Here is a 22,569-nt window from a genome sequence, read left to right as displayed (position 1 = left end):
TTAGTAATTTTTCATACATTATAACATGAGCAGATTTATTACTCATTTGATAATCTTTTTCATGTAATTTAACCAACCAAATAAACAGTTTAATATCCCTCTTTGGGATGTTTCAGGGGCCCTCTGAAACACCCCAAAGTTAGCTAGAGGTCAAAGGAACTTTAAAAGAATTCGATTCAGGAAGTTTTATCGAATAGGTGAATTAAAAGCGTTTAGAACATTTGGTCAGATTCAGTCAATGTTGATGGCTGTATCATTTAGCTTGTTGATACGTCACAGTGGGCGCAAACACCAAGGCTCAAGGTCTAGTGAAAGTCAGCTCCGCATCTTGGACCTAATTGGCTCTAAGCACTTTTCTTATGACCGTGTCATTTTTAACAAAATCCATTTATTTAACTAATTGTAATCTAATTTTAGAAAATCTTGATCATGCATAACTCTTTTTAGTATTTTTTCATACTTTTTCTTAGCAACCAAGAGCAAACTTTTATATTAGCATTTTATAGATTGGTGACCATAAATACCAGTGATAATTTTTAAAACCCTTGTTTTCTTAAAACATTTTAGGATGGCATCAAACATTATTCATTTATAGTCCCAAATCTCTTTAGTTTTTCTGTAAAAGGAAATCACTGTTTAGTAGTAAATGTTTCAAAATTTTATTTTATTTGAAAATGACCTAATTATTTAATAGACTTTCAATACTTAGTTTAGCACAAGCCTTAGAAATTCAAGTTACACCAATCTGGAGAGACTATTTTAAACAGATATTTTTAAAGAATAATTATTTTTAATAGAGTTTATATACAAACTCATACCTCATTTACATTTTTTAGAAGTTTTTTTTTACTCGAGGTAATTTCTTTGTCGACAAACCTGTAACAGGCATAATATTTAACTTATATTAAACCTAGGCACAATGAAAACATTTCACTTAATGTTAATTACTCTAAGACATGTCTACATTAGATAGGTCAACAAACAAACATTAATATCAGGTATTTAATACTGAATATTTCCCAGTTCACCTAAACCTGGAATTTATTGTTTAATTTAGAATTATTTGATTTGTAAGCGCTTACCCCTTCTTAAGCCAATTAAATAGAGCTCATTTACAAATTAACCTAAAAATATTTTCCAGAGACAAAGACATACCAAAACATATTTAGACAGATACAGTGCAAGATCTATCTTCATTTTCTAAGCTTGGTCATGAATTAGATATTACAATATAAAATTTAAATAAATAACATTTTTAAAGGCTTCTTTTTTCCCTTTTCTTTTCAGTCTCAGGAGTTAGAGATGGTCTAGATGAGTGTTCTTGAGAGCCCTGGTCTCGAGGCACAGGGAAAGAAAATCAAGTTTTAACAAAACGGCGGCAGGTCTAAATGGTGGCCAGACAAAGCAAAATGGTCGCGACAAATCACAACACAGAACAGAATTAAAACACACATATAAACTTGGCAGTCCTCATCAGACACTCCCTTAAATACAAGAATGCAGTCTCTCAGAAAACCTTCTATAGAGACACAGAACTTCAGATGTCTTCAAAGATTTCAAAAGGAGGAAAGGAAGCCAGGTTGAAAGAAGGAGAAGGAGGCAGGAAAGGGGGGCAAAAGGGGTGGCCTTACAGACGTCTCCTGCCACCTGCAGACACCCAGGCGTTACGGGACTTTTCCCTGGGCTTCCAGAGAAGGGAGACCAGAGACAATGCCGGCACACACACAAACACGGAGAGCCGAAGACAAACACACGGACAGACAAACGTTGGCCAACAACACAGCGCTGGGTTTTCGGGCCCCCTGAATTTTCTTGCCCCCCGGTACAAGGTTTATCTTACCGAATGGCGTCCACTGTTCACCAGACTCGGGATCAGGAGAGGAACTCTCCTTCCCGCAGAGCCAGCAGCCTTCCAGCACGCTCGCTAGCCTCGGTCTTGCACCGGCTGGAACGCCCAATCCGTTCCCCCTTCATAGAAAGCTTTCTCCTGTGCCAGATACCTTCCTGCTTCTCAGCAGGGCCTCGGATTTACACTGGACTTTCCTGTCCTGCCTGAGCACCGGTGCTATTATTTATCCTTCCCGTCTGTCCTGGAAGTGTTCTCTTTCCCCGGTCAAGGGATCCCGGACAAGCCCCCAAATGTTATGCCCGATGTCTGAATCCCCGAGCAGGAAGAGAGAAGGCTTCCAAGACAATGCAATTCGCAAAAAGGGAAGTTTATTACTGACTTGAGTCAGGGCTTTCTGCCGCAACCAACGCAGTGGTGCAGGGTCAGATAGGGCCCCGAGCCCCAGCTGTTACATAAATGTATAGGGTGAACATAAGCAGTTGGTAGCTGGCTTAAGCGGATTGGTTACATGTTTGCAAAGTAATCTTATTGGCCCAAACCTTCGCGGGCTTTTTTCAAACTTGGGCGTTGGCAGGCTTTTCAGCTTTCCCCTGATAGGTTTCCTTTTTCTTGCTAGGCGCATGTTGATTGGCTGGCTCCAAGTGGCCTGATAATCATGCTACCCTGGAAAACCAAGCCTACTCCTAATCTAGGCTGCCTGTCATGGCACAGCCTCACATGAGCAAGAACCAGTAATACTGTATCATTGTGTTGAGTCCAAGCTCACTCTGCTCACTGCATGACAGGCCATGAATCTGAGAGACGAGGTGTTGAGACAAGGAAGAGACTTTAGTCGGGGAGCTGGCAGACCAAGAGGATGGCAGGCTAGTGCCTGAAAATAACCATCTTACTGGAGTCTGGACGCCAGGTTCTTTTATAGGCCAGAGAAAAAGGAGCAATGAGGAACTAAAGTCAAAAGGCAGAATAGAGAGGGAGGTGCAGTGGGGAAGTAAAGTAAAAGGGTCTTTCAGTTCAGTTCAGTCGCTCAGTCATGTCCGACTTGTTGTGACCACGGACTGCAGGACAGCAGGCTTCCCTGTCGATCACCAACTCACAGAAGTTACTCAGACTCATGTCCACTGATTCAATGACACCATCCAACCATCTCATCCTCTGTCACCCCCTTCTCTTCCCACCTTCAATCTTTCCCAGCATCAGCGTCTTTTCAAATGAGTCAGTGCTTCGCATCAGGTGGCCAAAGGGTCTTTAGTCTTGCAAAACATCTCCAAGGGACTGTCCAGCCTTCGGAAGGGGTCTGCTAACCTCTTCTATTCACAGGCGGGCAGGGACAAACTGTCTCTCCTTGAGCTGAACAAGGCACTTTAGTTTACAGTGAGCAGAGGGGCAGGGTCCTGCAGGCAAGCCGCTGAGTATGATTGTAATAATAAGAAGCCAAAGAAACAGGTTCCAACATGAAGTCAGAACTGGCTTCCTCCCTGCAACAACTATAAGATGATACCGCCGTATTTAAGAGAAGTCTTCTCTTCTCACTGTACACAAATTAAAGACTCCTGACAGATTTAGAGCTTCAGCTCGGCGCTGCTCACAAAGCCCTGAGGACCTGGCTGTGCTGGGAGGCGGCTGCGGACCCAGCAGGCGGAGCCACTCCAAGGCTCAGGGCGGCGCAAGGGGCGGTTCCGCCAACGTCTGCAGATGCTGGGCGGAGGGTGGGGGGCAGGCGCGGGGCTCCCCATGCAAGGAGGGGCGGGACCGACCCGTGTCGGTAGAGGGTGGGGGGCAGAGCGGGGCTCCCCGCGCAGGGAGGGGCGGAACCGGGTCGGCGGAGGGTGGGGGGCAGACGCAGCGCTCTGAGCAGCTCTGCCCTCTGCTTTGCTCTGTTGTTTCAGACCTGTCGGTTCCCAGGTATCGACACCACACCACACAACACGCTGTTTCCCTGGACCCATCACACGGAAGGAGCAAAACCCTCGGCAGAGGCAGGCGAGTGTCCAGAGGACAGAGCTCAAACCCACAGACCAGACCCCGGACCAGTCCTGTTTACGGTTTCCTGTCTTGATTGCTTATCCTCAAATCTCTGTTAAATGTAAAAAAGCAACACAAGATTACACATAGCTAGATACAGAAGCCAAATTACCTTCAGGTTCTTTAGTCCATTCAGGAAAAGAAGACGAATGGAGGGCTGAACACTTTCAAAGTGAAGTCTTCACACTGAGGCAGTGATGCTGATAAAGTCCTCCCTGTAAGAGATTCCTCTGCCCCTCCTCCGGGAAACCCTCGTGGAGCTGGAGCCGGGCTGAGGCAGACTCTGGGGCTCTGACCACCAATGGGACAAGCGCACTCACACTCCCTGGAGCTCACCCAACAGAGGGCAGAGACCCCGAGGCTGGCACTTACGGAGCAGCCAGAGGGCAACTGAGGCTGAACTTCCAACACTGCGGCCACCTGATGTGAAGAGCCAACTCACGGGAAAAGACCCTGATGCTGGGAACGACTGAAGGCGGGAGGAGAAGGGGACAACAGAGGATGACATGGCTGGATGGCATCACCAACTCGACTGACCTGAGTCTGAGCACGCTCCAGGAGGTGGTGAAGGACAGGGAGGCCTGGCGTGCTGTGGTCCACGGGGTCGCAGAGGGTCAGAGACGACTGAGGGACGGAACAGCAGCAGGAGACTTCCAGAGACAGCACCGGGGAGGCCTCGGGGAGGAAGTGGCTCTGAGCCAGCCACAGCAAGGGCCGTGCCAGCAGGCGCACCAGGGCACAGGGCTCTAAGAGGACCACGGGCAGCGGAGGCGTTGACGAGAAACGCGGGGCCCTGGGAGCCTGGTGCTCTCTGCCGGCTCCCAGTTCCGGGTTTAGCCCTGCTGTCGCTGGCACGAAGCAGCAGCTGCTTGTGGCCCAGAAAGAAGAACAAACCCCTCCCCCCGCTGACCACTCACCTGTCACCACGCCAGTGATACTGGGTGTGGGCAGAGGCCGTCAGCCCAGGGTTCTGCCCCTAAACTGCTAATGGTAACTGTACAGTTACCATAGAGAACTTATGTACTCACATCATCCTTACACAAAGCTAACTGCTAACACTAAAGCACAAAGCAAACGTGCCTCAGTAGACGTTCTATTTCCAGTAGAAGAAGCGCAAGAAAGTCCTAAGAAAACACAGTGGGAGGTCATTTCACTGGAGTCAGGTCTTTAATTTAAACCAGTGAATATGTCATTTTATATAAGACCAAGAAAACTGTTCATTAAAATATATTTTCATTTGGAGTGTTTAAAAATCTCATAATAAATTTTACAAAGCTGTTTTGAAAACGAGTAGAAATATCCCTGGAAAACAGTGTCCCATGTCTTTGGAGTTTCGTATACACTAAGAGGTTTGCTGTTTCCATTCAAAAATAGTGATTTATTTATGGTGTATTGAAGTGATAGTTTTGAAAAATGAATTCTGTACAGACACACGCCTTCTATCTATACAAATGTACATGCATCCGATGTAAGCTTGGAGCCACCTCACGACTTCATCTCAGGGTCCCGCCACCTACGGGGCTTCCCGCAGCAGCAGCCGCAGCCTCTGCAGTTCGTCACTGGCCGGGGTTACCCACTCCCGCCGCAGGTACTGGACGTCCACACTCCCAGAGGCTCTGGCCAGCACCAGGGCCAGGAAGCCACCGCGGGTTTTCTCTGCTTCCCCCACAACGGTCATGGCCACCAGCCTGAAATCAAGAATCACATGCGGTGTGACCCTGAGCCACCTGATTACCCGCCTCCCCGGGGGCAGCAGGAGGGAGAGGAATGCTGAAGACAGAGCGGGCAGCTCTCTGACAGCAGTCTGGGGATGGTTTTCTGGATCTGACTCCAAAAGCAAACAGGCAGGATGACTAAGAAGGTAGAAGAAGGCAGAAACAAACAGGAAGGGCCACCCAGAGGTGGAGAAGACGTTTGCCAATCCTGTGTCTGTTAAAGAGTTAACATCTAAACTATACAAAGACTCATACAACTAAACAGCAAAAAACACAAGTAATCCAGTTACAAAATGGGCAGAAGACCTGAACAGACATTTTTCTAAAAAAGACACACAGATGGCAGACAGACATGTGAAAAGATGCTGAACATCACTAATCAACAGGGAAATACAAATAAAAACTACACTGAGATATCAACTCACAACACTGAGATATCAACATCAGAATGGCCATCATCAAAAAGACATGAAATAACAAACATTGGTGAGGACACAGAGAGAGGGGAGCCCTCGGGCACTGTAGATGGGAACGTCAACTGGTGAAGACACAATGAAAAACAGTATGGAGGCTTCTCAAGATTTAAAAATAGAACTAACATAGATCCAGCAATTCCACTCCTGGGTATTTATCCAAAGAAAATGAAGTCAGTATCTCAAAGAGATATCCACATGCCCACGTCCACTGCAGCACTGCTCACAACAGCCAGGACGTGGAAACTACCTAAGTGTCAGGTGTGGGACATACCCACGTCCACTGCAGCACTGCTCACAACAGCAGGACGTGGAAAGTACCTAAGTGTCAGGTGTGGGACATCCCCACGTCCACTGCAGCACTGCTCACAACAGCAGAACACAGAAACAACCTGAGTGTTGGGGCAATCCCACGGGCACAGGACGAGTCACACTGGGAAAAGTCTCCCTCACACAGGCCACAGCATCCTCAGCACCAACTCTGGGCCCAAAACCAACAAGGCTCAGTTGTGAGTCAGTGTGCGGCCACGGGAAGGGGTCTGGCTCCTTCAGCTTCTCTGTCAGCCACTGGTGACAACACGGATGGACCCTGAGGGCATCACTCAAAGTGAAGTCAGCCAGAGGACAGATCCTGTGTGATCTCACTCACACGTGAGCTCCCCCATCTAAAACAAGCTCAGCGCACACACAGAGAACTGACTGGTGGCCAAATGAAGGGGTGGGGTGGGCCAAATGGGTGAAGGCGCACAAGCTTCTAGTCATAGAACAGCAAGCCGTGGGAAGTAGTGTACGTGACAAATGTACTTAGTGATACTCTTGCAAATCTGAAAGTTGCTAAAAGAGTAAACATTGAAAGTTCTCATCACAAGAAGAGATCTGAAACTATGTAAGGTAACATGTAATCCTCTGATAATGTATGCAAATATCAAATTATTATATTGTACACTTGAAACTAGCATATTTTACATCAATTATACCTCAATATAAACAAAAAACAATAGATAATACTTCTTTAATCCTGAGACTATTTGGGGCTATTATGAAATAAACCCATTTTAAAATGACTTTTTCAGAACTTAAATATAAAAATAATATTTAAATTTAAATATATAAATATAAGTGAATATAAACTTGGAGAAGGAAACAGCAACCTACTCCAGGATTCTTGCCTGGAGAATCCCATGGACAGAGGAGCCTGGCGTGCTACAGTCCACGGGGCTGCAGAGTCAGACAGGACTGAGAGATTAACACAACAATCAAGTATGGTGGCCTTATATAAACCAAGACAGAAGACCATCAGTGATGGGTCTGCAGAAAGTCACCTGTGGCATCACCCTGGGCTTTCCCAGACTCACCTGTCTGGACAGATGGGCTGCCGGGCCACAGGCCCCAGATCGCTCTCCAGGAGGTCCCACACGTACACACAGGACGTGTCGTCCTGCACCAGAAACACGGCCGGCCTCGTCAGGGACCACTGCAGGCTGGCGATGGCGCGGCCGTGGGTGCTGTGGTCCCACTGCAGGAGCGGGCGCTCTGCGGTCAGGCGGTGCAGCCGGATGCTGCCATCAGAACAGCCGGCCTGGGGGAGGCGGGGAAAGGGCATCACAGTTCTTCCCTCTCTTTCACTCAAACTCAGCAGCCAAGGGAAATTCTCAGAACATTAGCTTTCACACTTACACAGCAAAAACATTTGGTTTATTCTTTTGCTTCCCAAACATCAAATCATAACATTCCATCCTGTTCTCACAAATTACAAAGGTGGGCATTTGGAGATCCTGACACACTCCGTACCTCCTCCCCTCCAAAGAGGGCTGATAATCAGTGAATATATAAATAGGTGTTTATTTTTTAACAAAGCTGAATATCATTGATTCAAACATAGGACATCAAGACTGGAAAGACTGACTTAAAAAAAAACCCCACATACATTTGTACCAATAATACGGTTTTATATTCCTTTTCAATTGAATTTCCCATAAAACAAAACTTAGCTGGTCTAGTAAAAGGATAAATTTTTAGCCTACTAAAATTAATTCCTTTTTACTCAATATATTTAATTATTCACATATTTAACCTTTCCAAAAAACCAGAGGCAAGAGACAGCAATCACAAAAGGGTCTGTGAATCCCAAAATAGAGGGAACAGACTTATTACAGATAACAGGAGCTGGGTTCGCACTGGGGGGAGGGCAGGGGAGGAGCCCAGCCTGGGACTGGGGCATGGCATAAGAGGACACCGTGACAATGTCCTGGACAACGCGCACTCTGACTGCCCAGGCCTGGTATCTAGGTGTCTTTCTCCTAACAGGAGCCAAGACTCCTTGGAGGGATGGCTGATCCCAAGGGTCCCTGCACCAGAAAGTGAGAGGCGCTCACGGACCCAGTGCCCCTGCCCTGGGGGGACCATCTGAGAGCAGAGGATACAGAGGCAGTGAGTCTGAACCCACTGAGGGTGCCGAAGAGCCGTGTCCACATTAGGAAGGAAAGACACACAGGGGAGAGGAGTTCTTCCCATCAGGGTGGCTCCCAGAGTAAGCAACAGGGTGACAGAACCGCCCTGGGGCAGAATTGCCCTAGGACAGAACCCCCCTGGGGCAGATCCGCCCTGGGACAGAACCACCTTGCAGAACCGCCCTGGGACAGATCCGCCCTGGGATAGAACTTCCCTTAAGACAGAACCTCCCTGCAGAACCTCCCTTAGGACAGAACCTCCCTGGGGACAGAACCTCCCTTAGGACAGAACCGCCCTGGGACAGAACCTCCCTTAAGACAGAACCTCCCTGCAGAACCTCCCTTAGGACAGAACCTCCCTGGGGACAGAATCTCCCTGGGGACAGAACCTCCCTGGGACAGAACCTCCCTGGGGACAGAACCTCCCTGGGACAGAAGCTCCCTGCAGCTGGGGACAGAACCTCCCTGGGACAGAACCTCCCTGGGGACAGAACCTCCCTGGGACAGAACCTCCCTGGGGACAGAACCTCCCTGGGACAGAACCTCCCTTAGGATAGAACCTCCCTGGGGACAGAACCTCCCTGGGGACAGAACCTCCCTGGGACAGAACCTCCCTTAGGACAGAACCTCCCTGGGACAGAACCTCCCTAGGGACAGAACCTCCCTGGGACAGAACCTCCCTGGGGACAGAACCTCCCTGGGGACAGAACCTCCTTGCAGAACCTCCCTGGGGACAGATCCCCCTGGGAGCAGGAGCTCAGCCCACACATTCCCCGCCCGGCCCTGACTGACCAGACAGGGAAAGAGGAGCCCACAGTCAGGACAAGGCCTGTCTCTAACCACGAGGAGACACCCCTGACTCAACTCGGGGCATCAGGTGCCCAGGCCCTCTGTGGGGTGCTGAGTCTGTCCCAGGTGAGGGCAGCGAGGACGGGACACAGTAGTGGACAGGACTCCTGACCTGGGCCACGATCCCGCTCACAGCGGACACTGGTGGGACAGCCCCGGGGCCGCAGTCGGGCCTGCAGACAGCAGGACTGGTGGACCGGCCCGCAGCCACAGGAGGCGAACGCGCATCAGCCCCTGGGGTGGAGCACCCTGGCCACACGCGGGCCACCGCACACTCAGGGCGGACGGGGAGTCCTATGCGCCATCCTCGTAACTTCTCTACAAACGTACATTAGGTCAGAATAAAAGGTGCAAAGAAGATCCACTAGACAGCACAGTGGAACCAACTGTGCTGACCACGCAGATGGGACCTCAGGAAGCCAGGAGCCAACGCACACAGAACCAAGTACTGGAGGTTGCAGCAGACGCTGCCAAGGCGTCAGCGCTTACAAACAGGCGTCCTCACCAGGAATACGGGCTCCTCAAATGGTGAGAAGTCAATCACGGTCACCTTCACGGGCCTCGGGCCCTGCTGCTGGGGCCGGAACAGCCTGGGAGACACTCTGACGTCCCGTCTGCTGCCGTGGCTGACGAGGCCCTGTGGGGGGAGTGGGGGGGGAACCAGGTGGGGTGAGGCTATTTAAACAACATTCTGATTAGCGCAAACAGGAAGCTAAGCTCCAATGGAGATACTTACTAAGCCACTGTAGTTATAGAAAGAGGTCTAGACGGTTACTCACCACGTCTGTGCCGACAACAAAGTGATTAGGGTCTGCAGGCAGAAATTTAACGTTCAGTGTCTGCACGGACCCCCAGGATTCATAACCCTTATGAGAAAGGCTGGAAAAAAACAGCAAAGATGAATAGATGGGCAGTCTTGAAACTGTCAGGGCAAAGGTGACACCAGTACCTGTCATCGGCCACTGGACACGTCTCCAGTTCCATTTTCTGGGCTCCGGACAGTCCCCTCACCCATCCCGTCACTCCCTCACTCACTCGCCCACACTCCACGTGCCCCCTCCGTGTGTCCCGTGCCACAGGGACAAGGGGACGGGCCACCAGGACCCCCTCAGCGGAGGCCTCGCAGTCCCAGGGTTCCCCCCGCCCCAGGGACACCCACGTTCAGGGGCCGAGGGAGGGGGCTGAGGCTGGCGAGGTGGCTCTGAGCTCCGGGGCCGGGCAGCTCCCCGTCCCCCCGCCAGAGGCCAACCCTGTGGGCCGCAGTAGCCACGGGCTGCTGGTCTGCACTTGGGGGCCCCTAAGGGAAAGGCCCCACAAAGCGGCTGACAGAGCACACTCCGTGTGGCCAGCGTGTGGGCGAGGTCTGAGTGGATGCCTGCTGCAGCCCGAGGGGGCTGGGCACGCTAGGCGTTCTGTGGGGGAGACCCAACATCAGCTCCAGGTGACACTGCCTTTAAAGCAGGTGAAGACCAACGCAATGCGAGGCATGAAGTGACAAGGCCGTAATGGAGATGAGAAGAGTCTCACGGAAATTCCACGAGGGGCTGGGATTGCCCAGGGTGGAGTCTGCAGTTTATTAGGTGGGCTTTTGCAAACATTAACAGATTCCCTGTTGTACTTATACTGAAAGGAACGGCAGGTAATGTCTAACCGAAAGCATGCATGGACTCATTAACACAACCCTGGGGTGCTCCAACTGACGAACAGCAGGGAGGCTAGTATCAGGGCTCTCCAGGCCAGTCGCAGGCTGGGAGCCAGCCCAGCTGCAGTGAGTGACAGGAAGAGATAGCTTTGGGAAATAACCTAACATGAGACACATAAATATACACAATATTCATATAGCTAGTAAGGTTTTTACATCACAGTAAGTTATTTAAGTAAAAACAGAAAACTAATTTCTGAATAAAACGTTCATGTCAATGTTTTCAGTTTCTGAACCTCATCTGTTTAATTTCAGGGCTGTATTAAAACTGGAGGAAAAAGAGTCAAATAGTACCAATTCATATGATAGAAAGTATTTTAATCCAAGAAAAAATGTTAGCTGTAACACCTGGCAATTGCATTTGTTACACTGACTCATTAACAGCAAACCAGTTACCAAATAAACTACTTAGCAAAAAAACAATGCCAGAAGTCAGGATTCTCCAGCACCAGTCTGACCATAACTTATTATCTAAGGCTGTTTCCTCCTGTGGGAAACAGGGCTTAATGGGCATAGACTCACCTGTCACTCAGCTGGATCGCAGCGCTGTGTACCAGTTTTATCCGTCCTCCAGGTATTAAACCTACAGAGTAACCAGGAATAAAGGCACCTCTTGGTACAAGTTATACCAAAACCCAACCATCTGGAATTCCTTTTCACTGTTTAAGGCCTGGGCTGGGAGGAACATCAAAAGTAGGACGGTGAGGGCTGCCCCACCCACCCTTGTGTAGAGGAGGGCCCTGCAGGTGCCTCGGATGAATTAGGAGCTGGCAGCTAAGGGCCTGGAGGGAAGAGGGCTGCTGGAATCAAAAGCCTTTCCATTTTTAGATTTGATTTTAAAATGGAAATATACTTCTAAAAGCAAAAAGTGAATATTCAACAGTCCTCCAGTTCCCCACAGAAACCCTCCTCTGGAAATCTCCTCCCACTGGTCTGGGTTACCTGTGCTGGCGGGGACGTCCCTCCAGCCCCATCCCGCCCCGACATCCCCCACGCAGCCCTGCTCGCAGCCCAGGGAACAGAGCCGACTGCAAGAGAGGCGGAAAAAACGGCCCCTTGGGAGTGAAAGGCTGCTACTGAGCCATGAAAGACGCCGGGATTCTTGGCCTCCGGAGGAGAGGAATTCAATCCAGGGTCAGAGAGGAGGCTTGATCACTCAGAGCTTTTGTGTGATAAACATTTATTAAAGTATAAAAGAGACAGACAGCTTCTGACACAGACATCAGAAGGGGGCAGGAGAGTGCCCCCTGCTGGCCTTCAGCAGTAGGTTATATTCCTATCAGCAGGCTGCTAAGTAGAGAAGGATGTCTCACAACTCAGAGGGCACCAGGCCCCTCAACCACGACAGGCGTTCTGAGATAACGCTGGCACCAGGTGAGTCGTCCCCGCCATAAAACCAGTGACATTAATCTTGAAGAAAGGCAGGTTTCCAAGCAAAGACACAGTCTCCTTAAAACACAGTTTAGGAGAACATTTGCGTGAGTAAAACATACTGGTTTGTCAAGTCGATTCTGAGTCTTAGGAGGAACCGACTCGAAGAAAGACAAAGAGTCTAGGGTAAATACACAGTCCATTAACATAGCTTAAGACAAACATTTCCATAAGAAAAATGCACTGGTTAGCTCAAAGTCTGAGACAAGCGAAGTTCAGGTGGAACCAGGTGTCATTATGGCGACACAGAATTTTAACAGAAGCCTCTTTTTAAATCTGTATAAAGAAGGGGAAAAATATAACACTAGCTTCCTCCTGCCACTTAAGAGAGAGATAAAAAACGTCTGCCACTTGCAGCCTATTTCCTCCGTTTGGAGACCCCTGGCCTCCCTGGCTTGTTACCCTCTCAGGAGGGACCCCCGCAAGGCCCCACAGCAGCACCAGGCTCCCAGCATGGGCCCTGCTTGCAGGAGATGCCCCTCCTTCATTTCAAGAAGTCAGGGACAGCCAGAGTGGCTCTGGTCCTATTTTTTGGCCAGATCTATGGCAGCGCCTCCAGCCTGGTCACTGAACAACCACTGGGGCTCTGAGAAGTGCAGGCTGGGGCTCCTTGGTGCCGAGCCCTGGGCATCAGGACAGCAAACTGCCAGCCAACCCCCTCTCCCCCACGCAGGGGTAGGGCTATGGTCAGAGACCTCAGGGGTCACAGCAAGGGCTCCTCAGACATGAGTCACAGGGACGGCCCAGGGGATGAGAAGCAGACGCCACCCAGGCACAGAGGACACGCGTCCTGACGCCACACAGGACACAAAGGGCGTCAGGCCTGTGCAGCGGCCGGCGGCTTATAACACAGACGACTTTAGTCTCCATTTTCCATGCAGCGAGTAGCTGATTCTTCAAAGTGATTCTGGGTACCCCTAATCTTTAGTGATTCTAGCAAACGCTGCCTAAAATTAGTTTTTTATTTTTAGTTACCTAAGTCACTTATTGAACCTGCAGCATCTGCCTTCTGTAATTCAACCACCACCTGAAACAGACCATCAGGGACGAGGGTCAGCACACAGGATAAGCGGGAAGCAGTCTAAGCAAAGCACAGCTCTGATCAAGACAGCACGCCACGCGACATGCTAAGGACACAGCTCCTCCAGAAGGAAGACTAATGTCTAAATGCTATAAATCCCCGACTTTGACCTTCTTCTTCCCTCCCGGGAGAGGCCCTGAAGCTGCCCCCTTCCGTCCCTTGTTCCCCTGGGAGTTCCCTGCAAGCTGCCCCGTCCTGGTTCCTGGCTGAGCGCTCTGCCGCCTCTCACATACCTGTCGCCCCCGGCCCTTCCCCCATGCCCGCACACATCACCGCCTGGCCCCACCACTGACCATGTGCCCGACTCACCCACACGTTGAGGAGCCCGCTTTCGTCCAAGGAAGCAACGTGGAAGGACAGGCCTGCCGTCTCTGGTGAGGGCACAAGTGGGGAAGGACCGGCTCGTAACCAGAAACCACGTCCCACACTGGAGCTCAGATTTACAGAAGTGAAGGTCACATACCTTCTTGAGTAGAAAAGGGTGAAAGCACACAGCTCTGCCTCTTGCAGACAGACCCCGTGATGGGCTCTATTGCCTGGAGGGGGCTGCGGTGGTTCACGGACATCAGGACGCCGTCTGGGGGCAGAGTACAGGCAGTGTGTGCATGCGGTGGGTCACGGAGCACAGCCGCCTGTGGGGGGCACGCACGTGTCCCCAGGCGCCCAGCCACGCGCATCACTGTGGAAGTGCACGTGCCATGGCTCTCGGCACGGCCGAGGAGCAGAGGCCACAGACCACATCCGCCTGGGAGGAGAAGGCGAGCGGAGTCCCCCAAGCGTCGTGTCTGCACAGCTGCAGGTGCGAGGACAGGCTGGGGGGCGCGGGCACTCTCCACAGCAAGAGGGGGTCCCAGAGACAGCGGAAACTGCTTTTGGCTTCGGGAGGAGACAGAGGCTCGCGGCCAGAACAGAAGCACCCTCACAGCGCAACAGAACAGAGCTCTTCTGACCTGGCAAACCCACCTGCAAAATGCCCCCTAGCAGAGGAAGACAAACGCCACACAACACTGCCACAGAAACTAGATAGAAAATGCAAATGAAAGCATTTCAACCCATGAAAATTCTCCTTCCAGAAACGAGCATGAAACAGCAGACCAAAACCCAACTCCCAAACGACATCACAGGTTTTCAAAAAGCACCTGGAAATACATCTAACAAATAAAGAAAAACACTTGGAATCAGAAACCTAGAACAAAAATGGATTTTAAAACATCAGAAAGAAAATAAGAGTTAGGGGTGAAATTGAAGAAAAGGACAAAATGCTCTCTGGGATGGAGAATGACAGATTTCAGACTCAATGAACTGGAGGCCCACTGAGGAGGGTTGTTCTCCGACTCAAAGTTACTGGAACTTTGAAGGTTTTAGTGACAATGTTTACATAGCAAAAAAAGAAAAAAAAATGAAGGAAGCATTTTAATAGAATATTAAGTTTCAAATCCTGAGCACTTCAGCGTTTGGTGGTGAATTCAAGCACCAGTTAGAGATACCTTTTCCAGTAGCAACAGATCCACAAGGCACCTTAAACTGTCACATCTCAACAGTGGCAATTTCACCCCCAAAGGGGGAAAAACTGGTTGTTGGGAGGCAAAAGAAACACTGTCCTTAAACACAGACAAACTCACAGTACGTAAACAGGCATGCAGGACCTGCGTGGGGTTCCCCAGAGGGGGCCAGGAACAGAACGTTGAGGGCTGGCCTGGTTAAGGGCTGCAGACAACCCAGACAAGTCTACGCAGGACGGTACTGAAAACACACAACCCTTAAAGCACAACAGTCAGAAGCAGCATGCTGACTCACTCGCGTGCAGAAGGCCTGCACAGACGCCCTGCGGAAGACAGACACTCAGCACCCTGCGTTCTCAGGGACGCCGGCTGGAGCAGAAAGGCTGCCACCCGCGCCAGGACCTGCGGCCGCCACGCCTGCGGTGCAGACGCCCGTCCTGACCATCGACAGAGGGAACTGAGCAGAAGCAGCTGACCGCTGGGCGGGTAAAGCCACATGGCGCCCACGGGGGCCTGCCCGGCAGAGGAGTGACGTCCTGACCCCGCACACCATGACCTGTGGGCACTTCTCGCTAAGAGGAGGAAAGCTGACTCCAAGGTCGGGGTGCTACAGGATCTCAGCCCTCACCGTGGGACAAAACAGAGGCAAAACCTCGTGGGGATGCTGAGGGCGGGGGGACCCAAAGTCAGCTGGGGGCGGGGGGGGAGAGTGACGTTCCTGGGCAGGAACGTGAAAGGACTGGAGACCACCTGGGTGCTGGCCTCTGCGTGGCCAGTGTGACCACAGATAAGCCTCCCACCTCCCTGAGCACCGGGAGGGGCCCGGACGGCCTGCGTGGGACACGCCCACACAGCATGGGCAAAAACCCAGAACACAGTCCTTGTCTGAGGTTGTGGTTTCGGTTGTGATTGCAACCGTGTTTGGGCTTAGGTTGCAGTCGGCTGTGGCTGTAACTGGCTGTGGCTGTGACCGGCTACTGTTGTAACTGTGGTCGCGGTCGTGGTTGTGGCTGTGGTTGGTTGTGGCAGCAGCTGCCTGGCATGAAGTATGCACACGAGTCTAACTCGGGGTCCTGACAGGCCCAGTGGCTCTGGGTCCTTCCCACCGCGAGGAGTCACTACCTCTCCTCTCCTCCAGCCTGGGCCATGGGTGCACACAAACCAATGATCTCAGGCTGAGGCAATCCTGGCGCCCCTTCGCTGAGGACCTGGAGCCCCAGAGCTGACAGGACAAGCAGCCCATCACTGCTGTCACCACCCCAACCACCCAGAAAGATGCTGCTCCCCCGGTTGGTGCAGGCCTCCTGCGCCTCGAGGTCAGGGCATCCTCTGGGGCAACCTGCGTGGAGGACGCAAAGGGGCCTTGCAGCTGCTCCCGGGGACCCGAGCCGGTGGGCAGCATCACTGACCGGTGGAGAAGGTGGGGGTCCTGAACGTCCAGGAGCACCCGCTCAGCGTCACGCGGAGGTGGATCCTGGGGTCCTCCCTCAGGTCCCACACGACCACCGAGCCGTGCACGGTCCCCGCGAACAGCAGGAAGGCTTTCACAGGGCTGAGGCAGCAGCATGTGACCTAGAGAGCCACAGAGGGCAGGGCTGAGGAGGGGGGGCGGAGGCCGGGCCGCTGGGGGGCGGGGCCAGGTCGGGGTGCAGGGATGGGGAGGCGGGCCGGGTGGAGGCGGGGCTGGGGACAGGGACCGCCGGCCCGCAGGGACTCTCCATCTGGACACGGGGAAACGCAGCAAGCAGCTGGCCCCTCTGAGGGTGCCCTCTTCGGGACACGGGGTGGCGGCCGCAGGGTGTCCGGCACAGCTGAGCCGCCCGTCACTTTACCCTGCAGCATAGTAAGCTCTGTTCAAGCCCCCAGCACCGACGAGCAGTGGAATGGAAACCAGGTGGTTCTGAAGTCCAGAGCCACAGGACTAGAAACAGAACTCCGCTCTGCACCCGTGCAGTCGCCATTCCAGAGCCCCACTCACCAGGGGCTGGGAAACACACGCGCTAAGGACTCAAGAGAATTCCAGGCATGGGAAAAAACCTCTAAAGCACCTGTGACCCACACGGAGCAAGCCAGGAAGCTCGCTTCCACGACCCCAAGGACACCAGGCTGGTGCTTCCTCTAACCCAGAGCCGGGCGGATGCCCACCCTCAGGGCCCTGGGGACTGTGGCCACGTGGCCCCTCAGTGGAACCGGTGCTTCGTGTTAAGAGCTCCTGCGCCCCCACCCCACACACGGCGACGGGACGGAAAGCCAGTGACCCTGGACGCCCCTCCCTGGGGCCCATGCCCTCAAGTCACACCCTCGGCCCGCCCAAGCTGTACCTTCGACTCGCACACCAGGACCTTCTGGGGCCCTGACGGCTGCCGGACGTCCCACACACAGAGCACGTGTCTGTGGTCCAGCAGGGGCGCCAAGGCCTTCCCCGGCAGCCCGTGCACAGACACCAGCGTGCGCCGCTGAGCCTGACACGCGTGCAGGCAGGACACTCTCCGGTCTGAGGACAAGACAAGAAAAATGCTCCAGAACCCACATTACATTAACACACAAGGTTACTCCAGTGTGTTTCAGCTTAGTGAAGAAGACATGGTCTTTCAAAGATGCCCTCGCCCGAAACCAGGGTTTTGATGAGTGGCCAAGCTCAACTCGAAAACGTCCAGGTGGCCTCAGTGGAAAGAAGCCAGCCTCCTCCACACGCAGCTCAGCATGGCCCAGGACCCCACCATCCACCATCTACTCCCACGGGCCGGGGGTGCGGAGGGGACCTGGGGAGCAGGGGGTGGGGGGCATCGTGTCTGCCCAGTCAGTGCTTGTCTGCCTGCAGCGGGGCCCTCGACGGCCTCCTCCTGACACCTGCCCTCAGACACTGTCCAGCACCCTTGTTCCTCCGGGATGCGGGGCTTCTGTCTGTCCACTGGGGCTCCGAGGCCCAGGGCCCGCCCACACGTCCGCATGCCCGGGTATCTGCGGGGCCCTCAGGAGGAAGGCTGCGCAGCCAGCACTGGACGGCCGCTGACGCTGAGCAGGGCCCACCGCTCCCTCCAAGCTCAGGGGGCTCCGGTCATGGGCACCTGAGTCCCCACTTCCCTCTGTCACCTTAAAGCTCACTTTACTAAAACAGACACAAGAAAAACCTCCGCTCTGCCCACCGGTGGAACTAAGGGGCAAGTCCCGGACAACACACCTGCGTCGTCCTTCTCTGAGGAAGGGTTCTGTGGGAGTGCGGCCTCCCCACCCCCCACCCCCCACACTGGGCGGCACCCCCCCAGTCCCTGCCCCAGTCCAGGGATCAGAGGAAAGCGCGTCTTAAACTCCTGTTTCCTGGGGTGGAGAGGGAGGTGGATTTGTGGGCTTCTGTGTCTTCAATGCTACAATTTATCATTTTTCTAATAGGATAACTCAACTTTTAAAAACAAAAACGTGCTCAAATAACACGTGCTTGTTAACTTCATGCCACTGGTGCTAACGGTCAGTGCAGAGGGCTGGATGTGACTCTGAATCTCCACAGAAACTTCTAGAACAAGCGGCAGGCACGCACCAGGTCCTGCTGGCCCAGAGGCACCCTGGAAAGCCGACCGCAGGGCCAAGCACTGCCCACCCTCCTGTCCTCAGACCACGACCCCGGCCCCACCCAAGCCCCCACCAGCTGGCAAGGCAGAGACTCACTGAAGAACTGAACACACGAAGCTTGTTCAGCTTCTGATCACAGGCAGCTACACGCCACGTGTGAAGACACAGGCTTCACTGGGGCAGCGTTTGTGCTGTGACCACGGATGAGCTCAAATCTCACCACACGACTCCCACCTGGACTGCTCGCGGCTCCCCCTGCTCCTCCACCCAAGAAACCGAAAGAAATTAAGAGACGCAGGACTGAAACCAAACTTTCCCTTAAATCACTGCGCATCCCTCTGGTGAGGACTGTGGCACACACACTCAAGGCTGCAGAAGCCGAACCTCTGCTCTGGTCAACGAAGCCCTTTCCAGGAGGCCCAGTGAGGATCACCGCCGTGGGGTCCACATCCACCCTGAGGGCTGCTTACCCTGCAGGAAGGGCAGGCTGGTGTCTAGCTGCGCGCAGCTGTCGCTGAAAGGCAGGGTGCAGTCCTGCGCCTGGGACATCCAGCCCGGCTCGGCCGCTGCCCGGTCCTCTTCAAGCAGAACCGCCATCACCTGCAACAGACGCGTGAGCAGGCCTTCATCAGCACTCGCAGATGGACTCGTTTGTGAAGAAAAGCAAAAACCGCAGAGCACTACCTGAACCTACCCGTCCCGTAAGTTAACTGAGCCCCAGACTCATAGAAACGACCAGAAGAAGTTATACTGTCCCTTCCGCAGAGCAGTACAGACTACCAAGTAAAGCTCCCCTCTGCAAACTCCAGAGCCATGATGCAACACCGATCCCGACTGTCACGGCAGAGACCCAGGATGGGGGCGGGGCCCTCAGCTCCTCGAGAGGAAACGGGGCACAAACGCGTTACCCACAGCAACACGGCCTGCCCGCCTGGGCTGCGGTGCAGGCCAGCGTGACACCAGGTCCTGCCACTGCCCTTGTGGGTGCGGGGTCACACTCAGGACAGCCACGGGGAGCGGAAGGTAGTGGACACGGGGACCCTCTGACCTTTGTCTGGGCTTTGAAAATTCCCATAACCACTCTTCAAAGTCATGAGTTTACGAGTTTTAAAAACCCTAGACGTGTGCTCGCCTTGCCAATTCAGTTATGCCTGTTCTCCTGTCTAATTTACTCTAAAATGCAAGCGATCAGTGCTGCTGTTCAGAATCCAAGCAGCGGGCAGCACGGGGTCCCCGCCCCCAGCAGAGCGCACCTGGCAGGCTGCCCGCAGGAAGCTGGACAGACGGGGCGTGTCGACCTTCGGGACGATGGCAGTATCTCCAGGGCCGCTCTGCTCACTCCCTGAAAAACAGCTCACATCAACCCCTGCTGAGGGGAGACCCGCCAGGTGGGCTCCCAGTCAAGACTGCACACCTGGAAGGGCATGTCAGCGAGCCAAGACCCCAGAAGGAGAAGCCAGGAGGTCATGCCCCATCCTCCAGAGCTCAGCTCCTCCTCATTCCTCACAGGAAACTGTTCACAGAAAGTCTGTAAGCAGAGTCCTACGCAGAGCATCATTTTACTGTGCATGGGTTACACTTAGGATCTTGGTTCATTCCCAAGGCAAACCATTCAACATCACAGTAATCCAAGTCAATGCCCCAACCACCAATGCCACGTTGACCAGTTCTATGACAGCTGCAACACCTTCTAGAGCTAACACCAAAAAAAGATGTCCTTTTCATGATAGGGGACTGGAATGAAAAATGAGGAAGTCAAGAGATACCTGGAGTAACAGGCAAATTTGGCCTTGGAGTACAGAATGAAGCAGGGCAAAGGCTAATAGAGTTTTGCCAAGAGAACACACTGGTCATAGCAAACACCCTCTTCCAACAACAGAAGAGAACATTCTACACATGGACATCACCAGATGGTCAATACCGAAATCAGACCAATTATACTCTTTGCAGCCAAAGATGGAGAAGACCTATACAGTCAGCAAAAACAAGACTGGCACTAACTGTGGCTCAGATCATGAGCTCCTTATTACAAAATTCAGACTTACATTGAAGAAAGTAGGGAAAACCACTAGGCCATTCAGGTATGACCTAAATCAAATCCCTTACGATTATACAGCGGAGGTGACCAACAGATTCAAGGGACTAGATCTGGTAGACAGAGTGCCTGAAGAGCTATGGACGGAGGTTTTTAACACTGCGCAGGAGGCGGTAACCAAAACGATCCCTAAGAAAGAGAAATGCAACAAGGCAAAATGGCTGTCTGAGGAGGCCTTACAAATAGCTGAGAAAAGAAGAGAAGCAAAAGGCAAAGGAGAAAAGGAAAGATACACCCGTTTGAATGCAGAGTTCCAGAGAATAGCACAAATAGGCAACAAGGCCTTCTTAAGCAAACAATGCAAAGAAACAGAGGAAAACAGTTCAGCACCACCAAACCAGCTCTTCAACAAATGCTAAAGGATCTTCTCTAGACAGGAAACACAGAAAAGGTTTATAAACTTGAACCCAAAACAACAAAGTAAATGGCAACAGGACCATACCTATCAATAATTACCTTAAATGTAAATGGGTTGAATGCCCCAACCAAAAGACAAAGACTGGCTGGATGGATACAAAAACAAGACCCCTATATATGCTGTCTACAAGAGACCCACCTCAAAACAAGGGACACATACAGACTGAAAGTGAAGGGCTGGAAAAAGATATTTCATGCAAATAGAGACCAAAAGAAAGCAGGAGTACCAATACTCATATCAGATAAAATAGACTTTGAAATAAAGGCTGTGAAAAGAGACAAAGAAGGACACTACATAACGATCAAAGGATCAATCCAAGAAGAAGATATAACAATTATAAATATATATGCACCCAACATAGGAGCACCGCAATATGTATGGCAAACGCTAACGAGTATGAAAGGGGAAATCAACAATAACACAATAATAGTGGGAGACTTTAATACCCCACTCACACCTATGGATAGATCAACTAAACAGAAAATTAGCAAGGAAGCACGAGCTCTAAATGACAGAATGCACCAGTTAGACCTAAATGATATCTATAGGACATTTCACCCCAAAACAATGAATTTCACCTTCTTCTCAAGTGCACACGGAACCTTCTCCAGGACAGATCACATTCTGGGCCATAAATCTAGCCTTGGTAAATTAAAAAAAAAATGAAATCATTTCAAGCATCTTTTCTGATCACAATGTGGTAAGACTGGATGTCAACTATGGGAAAAAAAAACTATTAAAAATACAAACATATAGAGGCTAAACAATACGCTTCTGAATAACCAACAAATCACAGAAGAAATCAAAATATGCATAGAAATGAATGAAAATGAAAACAAAACAACCCAAAACCTATGGGATTCAGTAAAAGCAGTGCTAAGCAGAAGGTTCATATCAATACAAGCTTACCTCAAGAAACAAGAGAAAAATCAAATAAATAATCTAACTTTATACCTAAAGCAACTAGAAAAAGAAGAAATGAATAATCTCAAGGTTAGTAGAAGGAAAGAAATCATAAAAATTAGGGCAGAAATAAATGAAAAAGAAACAATGGAGACTATAGCAAAAATCAACAAAACTAAAAGCTGGTTCTTTCAGAAGATACATAAAAGAGAGAAACCATTAGCCAGACACATCAAGAAAAAAAGGGAGAAGAATCAAATCAACAAAATTAGAAATGAAAATGGAGAAATCACAACAGACAACACAGAAATACAAAGGATCTTAAGAGACTGTCAGCAACTATATGCCAATAAAATGGACAACTTGGAAGAAATGGACAAATTCTTAGAAAAGTATAACCTTCCAAAACTGAACCAGTAAGAAATAGAAAATCTTAAGAGATCATCACAAGCAAGGAAATCAAAACCATAATCAAAAATCTTCCAAAAAACAAAAGCCCAGGACCAGATGGC

General features: G+C 51.3%; 1 protein-coding gene across 4 annotated transcripts in view; it reads right to left on the bottom strand.

The window, feature by feature from the left end:
* Positions 1-3,725: 3,725 nt before the first annotated feature.
* The window catches only part of DYNC2I1 (dynein 2 intermediate chain 1), a 47,260-nt gene continuing 28,416 nt past the window's right edge, over positions 3,726-22,569 (bottom strand). For 3 of the 4 annotated variants that reach the window (XM_065939636.1, XM_065939638.1, XM_065939639.1), the window contains 12 exons: positions 19,895-19,983; positions 19,112-19,241; positions 17,396-17,568; positions 16,484-16,646; positions 14,036-14,149; positions 13,882-13,943; positions 13,467-13,518; positions 11,583-11,643; positions 10,138-10,237; positions 9,864-9,995; positions 7,415-7,638; positions 3,727-5,559 (listed from right to left, as the gene is read on the bottom strand). In XM_065939636.1, the coding sequence (XP_065795708.1) occupies positions 5,385-5,559; positions 7,415-7,638; positions 9,864-9,995; positions 10,138-10,237; positions 11,583-11,643; positions 13,467-13,518; positions 13,882-13,943; positions 14,036-14,149; positions 16,484-16,646; positions 17,396-17,568; positions 19,112-19,241; positions 19,895-19,983 (1,475 nt within the window). In that variant the 3' untranslated portion in view covers positions 3,727-5,384. Of the gene's footprint in view, positions 5,560-7,414; positions 7,639-9,863; positions 9,996-10,137; positions 10,238-11,582; positions 11,644-13,466; positions 13,519-13,881; positions 13,944-14,035; positions 14,150-16,483; positions 16,647-17,395; positions 17,569-19,111; positions 19,242-19,894; positions 19,984-22,569 lie in introns of all 4 variants that reach the window. The other variant, XM_065939640.1, reaches the window with a different exon arrangement.

This window comes from Muntiacus reevesi, chromosome 6 (genome assembly GCF_963930625.1).
Source record: "Muntiacus reevesi chromosome 6, mMunRee1.1, whole genome shotgun sequence".
Taxonomy (NCBI): Eukaryota; Metazoa; Chordata; class Mammalia; order Artiodactyla; family Cervidae; genus Muntiacus; species Muntiacus reevesi.
The sequence above is the reverse complement of the archived record's forward strand: the minus strand, read 5'-3'. Positions and strand labels throughout refer to the sequence as shown.